This window comes from Musa acuminata, chromosome BXJ3-3 (genome assembly GCF_036884655.1).
Source record: "Musa acuminata AAA Group cultivar baxijiao chromosome BXJ3-3, Cavendish_Baxijiao_AAA, whole genome shotgun sequence".
NCBI classification, from domain to species: Eukaryota; Viridiplantae; Streptophyta; class Magnoliopsida; order Zingiberales; family Musaceae; genus Musa; species Musa acuminata.
The window spans coordinates 5,855,806-5,866,199 of NC_088351.1; the positions used below are offsets into that span (position 1 = coordinate 5,855,806).

The 10,394-nt window shown below is 38.5% G+C and overlaps 1 protein-coding gene across 1 annotated transcript; it reads left to right on the top strand.

The window, feature by feature from the left end:
- The first annotated feature begins 458 nt into the window (after positions 1–458).
- Positions 459–10,233, top strand: LOC135633875 (sucrose synthase 4-like). Its single transcript, XM_065143845.1, has 16 exons — positions 459–632; positions 720–846; positions 1,176–1,327; positions 1,425–1,617; positions 1,701–1,819; positions 2,471–2,687; positions 2,834–2,929; positions 3,012–3,185; positions 4,610–4,726; positions 4,817–4,983; positions 6,282–6,506; positions 7,860–8,181; positions 8,254–8,498; positions 8,594–8,732; positions 8,845–9,523; positions 9,618–10,233. Exons 1-15 carry the CDS (start codon positions 535–537, stop codon positions 8,878–8,880), a joined length of 2,427 nt encoding a protein of 808 aa, XP_064999917.1. The 5' UTR covers positions 459–534; the 3' UTR covers positions 8,881–9,523; positions 9,618–10,233.
- The last annotated feature ends 161 nt before the right edge of the window (positions 10,234–10,394 follow it).

Here is a 10,394-nt window from a genome sequence, read left to right on the forward strand (position 1 = left end):
TATTATCCTTACTAATAAAAATACATATTTGAAACTCAACCAAGGTTTAGTAAATTAGTTTATATTGGATTTTAAATTTATTTTATACTTATAATATTTTTGATGAAGATATCAAAAATATTATTTGTGTTAGATGATACTATAACTGGTGATTGATTCATCTTATGGACCGAGTCAATACAAAAGACAAAAAAAAAATATTTTTATCATATCAGAAATATTTTGAGATATAGAATAAGCAATGTATGAAGAACAAAGAAAAAGGGCACCAACCATAAAAAAAAACACTCAAAATGAGGATTTTTTCGAAAATTTATTCTTATTATTTTGCATAATAATAATAATAATAATAAAACAGATAAATAAAAAAATAATAATCCCCTTAGTCAACATTGCATGAAAAATGATATTATATAAAGCCATTACCTTCTTGCTCGGAACCAAACACTTCCGCTCTACTCATGCACAACAGTTCTCCCGCGTCTCCTCCTCGCCTGTGATTTCGATTGCGAAACCGAAGAGTATAGAAGCGGCATGGGGACCCCCAAGCTTGGGTTCATCCCCAGCATGAGGGAGAGGGTGGAGGACACCCTGTCTGCCTACCGCAACGTGCTCGTCTCCCTTCTGTCCAGGTTCCGCCCTCGCTCCGGTCTCTCCACCTCGTGTCGTGCCGACAATTTCTGCGGTTCGGTGTGATTTGTATTGGTCTGTGCCTGCAGGTACGTGAGCCAGGGGAAGGGGCTGCTGCAGCCCCACCACCTCCTCGACGCCCTCGCCACCCTCGGGGACGACGCCCGCACCAAACTCTCCGAAGGTCCCTTCTCCGACGTCCTCAAGTCCGCCCAGGTCCGATTCAGGCCATTCACGCGGACATCCAAAGAAGATGTCTGTGTGCTCTTAATTCGCTCTTCTCCTTCTTGATTTCTACCGACCTAGACATTCAGAAAGGTGTCTTTTTCCACAATTGCTTTGTTTTTATTGTTGATTCCAATTTCCAAACACCAAGACCGACAAAAACTTCTCTTTTTTTTTCTTTAACTATCATTTCCCCTGTGATATTAAATCATTTATTGCTCAATTTCCTCCTTTTTTTAAATTTTCTTGATACTTGGTATACCAAATGCTTAACAAAGATTCTTATGTTTGTTGTTCATTTGGTCACCGACGGGAATTAGGAAGCTGTAGTTCTGCCACCATTCGTGGCGATTGCCGTCCGCCCCAGGCCTGGTATATGGGAATATGTCCGGGTTAATGTCCATGAGCTTAGCGTCGAGCAGCTGAGTGTGTCGGAGTATCTTCAGTTCAAGGAAGAGCTAGAAGATGAATGGTAAGCGGTGATTTGTGGGTCTCCATAAAACGTTTCTTGTATCAACCATACTCTTTTCTTAAGCTGAAATAAGTGTTTTCTATTAATGAACTCAAAGGTCTAACGATCGTTACGTGTTGGAGCTGGACTTCGAACCATTCAATGCTTCATTCCCACGGCCAATCCAGTCATTGTCAATCGGCAATGGCGTTCAGTTCCTGAACCGACATCTTTCATCCATTATGTTCCATAACAAGGATTGCTTGGAGCCTCTGCTTAACTTCCTCCGTGCCCACAAGTATAAGGATCATGTAAGATTACCTGTCGATGAATGTTTAAGAGCTCCAACTTTTCAAATCTGATGGTCTAGCTGTTTTTATTGTGCATTGAGCAGGTCATGATGTTGAATGATAGGATACAAAGCATGTCCAGGCTTCAGTCTGTTCTGACCAAGGCCGATGAATATTTGTCTATGGTTCCACCAGAGACTCCATTCTCTGAGTTTGCTTATGTGTAAGAAAAGTATTTAGTAACAAAGCACTGAAACAGAATGGTCACTTGCTTTTCCTATCTTTTTTTTTTTATATAGTAATTCATATAATCTTAACAACGTTCACTAAGTTTTATATATTTCAAAGTTGCATTTAGGTTTTACTTCTTCAGCATGTAATGTCAACTGGACATGACTATTAATCTCAAAAATGGTATCAGGTGTGTTTTCTTTTTTGTACTAACAAGTGTTTTATAGAACAAACTTCCATTCATCCACTGCCTGTTCTAGGTTGCCTGGACATTGAATGTGCCTGAATGAAACAATATCTGTGTCATGTTATTTAATTTCATTATAAGTAGTGCTCGAATGAACCAACTACATTTCTGGAGAAAAGAGACATTGGGAACAATATCTATATGTCATGTTATTTAATTTCATTATAAGTAGTGGATACCGTCCATGAACAGAGTTCTGTTATTTTCCTCAAACAGTATGATTACCTTAGTTTGACCCCATATCATTGCTAAGTTGGTGATTTCTATTTGAGCTTCATTTAGAAGGAAAAGAATATTCAGCTTATGTTTCATGCAAAAGGGCCTTTATGCTCTGTTGTGAAGATAATTATATCTATTATCAAGCTTATTTACAACCTTTTACAAGTTTATTTATAGGTTTCAAAAGATGGGTTTGGAGAGAGGCTGGGGTGACACGGCTCGACGTGTTCTGGAAATGATTCACCTTCTTCTGGACATCCTTCAGGCTCCTGATCCTTCCACTCTGGAGATGTTTCTAGGGAGGATTCCCATGGTGTTCAATGTTGTAATTCTTTCACCCCATGGGTACTTTAGCCAAGCTAATGTATTAGGCTTACCGGACACCGGAGGGCAGGTAGTACTCCTACATTAAGTTGTAGTTTTGTTTTCCTTCTTTTATTCAGTTGTATAAGATGACCATGGAGAAAAATATATTTACATTGATGTCTTTGTAGAATTATGAGGGTTTCAAGCAAGTAATGTTTAAAACCTGTTGTACAGGTTGTCTACATACTGGATCAAGTTCGTGCATTGGAAAATGAGATGCTTTTGAGAATAAAGAAACAAGGGCTGGATATTTATCCTAAAATCCTCATTGTAAGTGAATCTAGTAATCGATTGTGCATGCTGATTCTTATTTATGCATTCTTACTTCTTCTGTTAAGTTTTTTAATTGAAGGTTACCAGGCTCATACCTGATGCAAAAGGGACAACATGCAATCAACGGCTTGAAAGAATCAGTGGAACACAACATACTTGGATCTTGCGGGTGCCTTTTAAAACTGAAAAGGGAATTCTTAAGAAATGGATTTCAAGATTTGATGTATGGCCTTACTTGGAGAAGTTTGCTGAGGTAAAATTTATGAGGCCTTATAGATCCTTTGAAACCATGTGATGATTCTAGATTGAGATTGTTAGGGGCAGATTATTTGACATTCTCTTCATTGTACATGTTTCTCCATGATCTAGTTTATTGCAGAATTTTTGCCTGTGTTGTTAATTTCACTACTAGTTAATCTTCTTTGAAAGAATTTGTTTCCTGCAGATCTAAAGTTCAACTAAATTTTAAAAATTTTCTATCATAACCCTTGTTTCAATTAGTGAGTTTATGATCTATTTCATATTTATTTCTTGTTTCTCTCCACAAATATTCTTTTTTGGAAGAAATACATGCTTACAGGTGCAAATTGAAGTGGGCAGAGGGAACCAAGGGGTTTGAGGTTCCCTTTTGAAACAGCATGAGTAAATTTCCGAACAGGAGGAAATTTTACTAGCTGATTGACATCTACCTAGGATCTGATCACATGATTGAAAGATTTGGATAAACCATATAGACAAAAAGCCTTGTCTGGATTAGTCTTGGATTCCTAGACCATTTTCTATTCTTTTTTATCTTTTTCATAGTTATGCCATTGCCTCTCTGTCCCATTACACATGAATAACTAGTTAACTACTACTGGAAAATTGTCACACTGTTGTGCTTTCATATTAATATGTGATCTGGTTGCTCTGCTGTTTCTTATCTTGGTGTTATCAATACTGGCTTAAGTGTCAAAAGTCAGAAAGAAACATATAATGTGAAAAAAGAAACAAAGTGTCAAAAGAAAAATGTAATGTGAAAAAAGAAACAAAATGAAGTTCCAATAACTGGCTAAGTATTCCTATGAAGGGTTTAAATATGTGGCTGAAAAGAAACAATCTTGAAGTCTAACTTGCATGCACTCACTAAAGTTCCATGGTATTTTCATGAAGGGTTTAATGAGGCTGCTCTTAACAGTCATGGAATCGGTCAACCATGGTTTTCATGAACAAACATAACAGTACTTAGTACTTGTAAGGTATTCTTGAAAAAACTAAATAATTTATCCCTGTATTAGTTATGTGCACTGAGTATTTGCCATTTACTGTGACGTATCAGATTCAAATGCTTGGTGAATTGTTTGATTTGGCAAGATAACCTAAATGAGTTTTTTTAATGAAAAATTAGTTTTTTACAAAAGTAAGAACCTTTTTCTTTTTATATAGTGAGGCTATGAAATTTTGCTGATACATTCACACCGAGCATCAAAATCCAGAACTGTTAATATCATTTAAATGGAAAATTGTGTTTGGCATCTATGCCACGGATGTAATAGTCCATCCAATATGTTACAATATTTTTTTTGTGGTCCAATTAAGAGATAAGTTTAATTTTTATAATTTGCCATTGCTGTTTTTTTATCATTTGATTTGAATTAGTTTGGATGCTTACTGACAGACAGTTCATTCTATTTATAGGATGCAGCAAGTGAAATTGCTGCAGAGTTACATGGTGCTCCAGATCTAATTATTGGAAATTATAGTGATGGAAATCTTGTTGCCTCTTTGTTATCTTATAAACTTGGAATTACCCAGGTATGCTCTGGTTAGTCATAATTGTTGTATGTTCTTTGTTTGAACAGTATATTTTTGTATTGTACATGTCATTGATAAACTCTTATGCAGTGCAACATTGCTCATGCACTGGAAAAGACAAAATATCCCGATTCAGATATATATTGGAAGAAGTATGAGGACAAGTACCATTTTTCATGCCAGTTCACTGCTGATCTAATTGCCATGAATAATGCAGATTTTATAATCACTAGCACCTACCAAGAAATTGCTGGAAGGTACATTGCCCAATTTCCTGGATAAATTTGTATTTTTATAACTTGTCATTTAGAGAGAATGTTTTGTTTATTCTGTAATATAGCAAGTTTTTTCTACTGACATATTTTTTCTACTATAACTATATATTTTTGCTTAATTACTTTTAAGTACTTTGAATTGCCAGATGCATGCTTGTACTTAGACTGCAACAGTTAGATGGATTTTCGAGATGCAAATTAGTCCATTTATCATGGAAATGTTACTCTCTTTTCGAAACTTGATTTGGTGGAAAACTAACAATCTTTTGAGCATGGATCTGAAGGCATCTTTTCAAGGGTAGTGAAAGATCCATGTAATGTTAAATCATGGAATATTAAAGTTAATTGTTGTAATCAAACCAGTTACCAACCAGTAATGATGTTATGCCAAGGCACTGAATCAGTGTGTGTGTGTGTCAACTTTCATTAGTTCTTTCTAAACCTGTCCATCTTTGCAATATTTTATTGGAAATGTGCCTATCTGGTTGTAGTATAGGAATGCCATTCTGGGTGCCAAAATTCTGCTGGTGTGGTATGTGACAGTGGTGTCATATGCTCCACTGTTCTAACACAGAATCGACTCCTGTTGTGTATCCCACTAGTTTCCTTTTCTTTATGTCTTCCTTTCTGGCAGCCATCATTTCTACTGATAAGCCCTCACTGGCAGCAATTAAGCTTGAGGATTCTTCATCATGACCCATGGTTGCCTTAATCCCACAGGTCATTGCCTAATATCAGGTGAGGTGCTGTGGATCTAGCAACTTTAATCAGTTGTGGAGAACTAGTATTGACACAGTTCCGTTGGTACCTTTGTACCGAGTTTTGTGTATGGTTCACCTTAGTATGTCCATCCATTGTTGGATCTGCATGACTAAGCATTTCAAGCCTATCTGTATAGGCTAGTTTATTCAGTTCAACAAGAATGCCCTGTACCATGTGCATACTCTCTACACAATCTGGTGAGTGCCACATCAAGTAAACACCAATGGATCCTTGAGTAACATGACAAGTACCTTTTGTATTGACAAACAGGACATTCATGACCATGCATTTATTAAATAAATATTTTATTTTTACATAGAAGCTGGGGATAGCAGACACTACCTTGGAATGTGAAACTTAAGTCTATTTCAATGCAGGGAGGTTGTATGACAGAATTGTATGACAATTCTTGACACTGACTTGGTTGCTGTACTTCTTTTATCATAGTCTGCTGCTTCCGGAATGCTAGTTTTGTTTCTTCTGGATATCTTATATAAAATATTCTGCCTCTATTTCAGCAATAATGCAGTCGGACAGTATGAGAGCCATACTGCTTTCACTCTACCTGGTTTATATCGTGTTGTCCATGGAATTGATGTTTTTGATCCAAAGTTCAATATAGTCTCCCCTGGAGTGGATATGGGTATTTACTTTCCATACTCAGAGAAGGAAAGAAGGCTTACTTGTCTTCATGGTTCAATCAAAAAATTGCTTTATGATCAAGAGCAATGTGATGAACACATGTGAGTACATATATCATGGTTTTTAGTATCTACATTGGTTGTCTGATTTTGAATATTGATAATTTTCTCATCACCTTATATGCTATACAACGATTTTATTTGGTCCATTGATCAGATTCATGATGCAATCATTTACAGCTTATTGTGCGTGATTTTCTTTTGCACTATTAAACTTATTTTAATGGCATTAGCGTATATTTATGTCTCCAGGCATATTCGTTTTACAAATAAGGAATGATATGTGATAATAATAATGAACGAGTGATAAAGATTGCAGCTGCATGTTTTGTATTGATAGCAACATTTTCAAACTCAGTCTGATATCGCTTTCAACAACTATTTAGATTGTATGGTGCCTGTGTACTGACAAATACCATATGGTATCACAGAAAAATAAAAAAGAGAAAAAAATCATCTGATACCGAACTATATGATTTGATAGTAGTTCTTGGTTAGATTAGTAAATATTGGTCGGTACATATAGGTTAGATTGGTATTTCAAACCTATGTAAAATCAATCAAAAGAAACTTCTAGTGTTTAGAATAATTGTATGTTGTGACATTTAATTTCACTTATACCTTATATCTTGTTTCATGTTGATAATACAGGTTTCCTTTTACCTTTTCCTTGTACCATATGCATGATGTGTGGTTACCATCTTCGTGTCATAAGGAAATTTACCATCTGTAAATTGTTTTGGACTCTTTCTGTTCAGTTCTTTAGAGGAAACTGGATCACTTAGAGTGCAGCATTAAGCAAATTGGTCATGTAAATATCTCATTATACATTTTTTTTATGAACAAATGACTCGAGATAAAAAACATAAAATATTCTTATTGATTTGGTAGTTTAGTTGTCGTTTGTAAGGCTTCTAATGATCTCAAGTAATATTCTCAATCGTAAAATGATACATGATAATCTTATGGTGAAACCCTTGAAAAGTTGTGTACCTTTTAAGTTATAATAGCTTGAAACTCCTAGTAAATGAATGTACGAGGATTCCATCAATATGGGGTCTGATAAAAAGACAATCCAAATTAGTGAGGTTCCTGGCAATGCAAAATCTAGGAAGCGTTTGATTTAGTCAAACGTTCAACATTTTCGCTCCTTGGTATCAGTTCATTGCTTTCTTTTGCGATATCTGACACGGCAATTCTGAGTCTTGTACCTTACCTTTTATTTGTTGCAAATTCTCACAGAATTATGTAGGTCTGAAAGTCATAATTTTACAAGAATCATATCAAGCATAATTTCTAGGAACCACCATGTTTGATAAAGAACAATTTTTTTGTGTTCTAATCTCCTTGTTTATAGCTCTACTGTCATTTTTAACTATTTTCTTGCTACTGCAGTGGTTGGTTGGATGACCGATCGAAGCCCATTATCTTCTCAATGGCAAGGCTTGACCGAGTGAAAAACATTACAGGCTTGGTTGAGTTGTTCGGAAAGAGCGAAAAACTAAGAGAGTTGGTAAATCTTGTTGTAGTTGCTGGTCACAATGATGTAAAGAAATCCAATGGCACAGAAGAAATCCAAGAGATTGAGAAGATGCACCAACTCATAAGAACCTACAACTTGTTTGGCCAGTTCCACTGGATTTCTTCACAAATGAACAGGGCAAGAAACGGTGAGCTTTATCGCTACATAGCTGATACCCGTGGAGCTTTCGTTCAGGTAATATTTAGAGTCATCAAGATGATCTCTGCCACTTAAACCATGCAATCACTTACATCCTTGTTCCCACAGCCAGCTTTCTATGAAGCTTTTGGCCTCACTCTGGTGGAGGCCTCAACTTTCGGTCTCCCAACATTTGCTACTTGTCATGGAGGTCCTGCAGAAATTATCGAGCATGGGGTATCAGGTTTCCATATAGATCCACATCATCCTGATAAAGCTGCTGCACTCATGGTTGAGTTTTTTGAACATTGCAAAGAAGATGCTGACTACTGGAATAGCATATCCAAAGGAGGATCGAGTCGAATCTATGAGAGGTCCTTCACGATGAATTACTTGTTGTTACACATGCATATCTTTTATTTCTAGCTTGCTGCAAATTAATGACATAACATCATGTGGCAATGCGTAGGTATACATGGAAGATCTATTCGGAAAGATTAATGACACTGGCTGGGGTTTATGGCTTCTGGAAATATGTGTCCAAGCTTGAAAGGCGCGAGGCGCGGCGCTATCTTGAGATGTTCTACATAGTACAATTCAGAGAGCTGGTAAGTTCGAACTTTGAACTCCACTTGATGAAAAGGCATGTTAGATGAACTCCAGTTTCTTCCAGGAAAATAATCTTGGCATTAATGTTGCATTTTCTTCTTCAAATGACAGGTGAAATCTGTCCCTCTTGCAGTTGATGAGCACTGATGTTGTTTGCTAATTTCCAATAAACATGCCTCTGTCACCAAATTTGGCTGTCGATAGATGATTCACCAAAAGCTGCAAAGCATTCGAGTGAATTTAAATTTTGATGGTCATTATATCGAGCAGCTCTTTTGCTTTTGATCACTAGTAATGCTTCCAATAAGCTCTCTAAGATATGTTAGATTGAGGCTGAAGTTACCAGGTTGCTTACGTACCTTTTGCTGCTTGACATAGATATATGATCTTGTGATAGATTCCTGAAATCTTAATTAGATTCGGTGAGCTTTCCATCCTCGAGAAACCTCTATGTAAAGGTGGTCTATTCTTCTCTCGCCACGTCATCTTCTCCTGTGTCGTGGTAGCTTCTTGTGCAACACACGTGCTCCGCTTCGCTTGCCACGTGTCACGTCTTATGACCGATCGCTCACAAACGCGTTTAAATCCAATCGACATCTCTCCCGCAGTCTCCGAGGAGCGCTCGAGAAGCCTAAAGAAGACGGCGGCGAAGATGCAGCACGTAGAGAGGATCCGATCCGTTCACGTCCTCCCCGCCTGTCGCACATCCCTTCTCCCTCTTGTACGTGCTTGTTTCTCCTCCACCACCGCCCGCACCGCTGACACCGCCGTGCATTCCGAAGACCCTCAGGTTCTTATACGAATACTACCTATTTTCCCTTCCCTTTATTAGTTGTGATTGACGAGCTCTAACTACGCTCTGTTGCATGCGTGGGTGATGTTAGGGTGATGATGCTGAAGAGGCGGCAAAGGCAGCAGCAGCTGCGGAGAAGCAGAGGAAGGAACGTAAGGAGGAAGACACGGAACTGCCTCATAGCCTCAGCGACAAGATCCCGCCGTTTGCTCCGTCTCCCAAGCTCGAGAGCCACGAGGTTGTCCCGCCGGGGGCGCCATCCCTGCAGCAGAAGCGCCGGCTCTCGCACCAGCCCGAGCCCGTAGTCTTCGCCGACGTGTCCTGTGTCGGCCCCGACGGCACACCTCTTCACTGAGAACAGCAGAAAGAGGAGGAGGAGGACTACAAGGAGTACTACAAGCATCATAAGCCGTCGCCGCTGGCGGAGATAGAGTTCGCGGACACGAGGAAGCCGATAACCCGGGCGACAGACAGCGGAGCGAGCTACGACATGGAATGATGGTGGAGGAGACGGTGAATGAGGCATTGGCACGGGCGGAGGCCATGTTTAGGGAGAGGGCCATGACGGGCGACCCCGACTTGCCTCATTCCAGGGCTCTCAGGAGAATGCTTTGGGAGATGGCCCGACGTGTGCATGGCTCCGCTGGGCTTGAAAGTATGTAGTGTGAGAGCTCTACATTGTGGCTTCTAATGGAAATGATGTTACTTCGTACATGTCTTAATTACTAGTTGGCTGGCGGCCCCCGTGGGAAGATGGATTTTATATACATAATGGAGTGTAATAAATGGGCATGAGATGTATTTTTGAACTATAATGGAGTGTAATATACAGATTGCAAATTAGAACAGCCACTGAGAGAAGATTAAA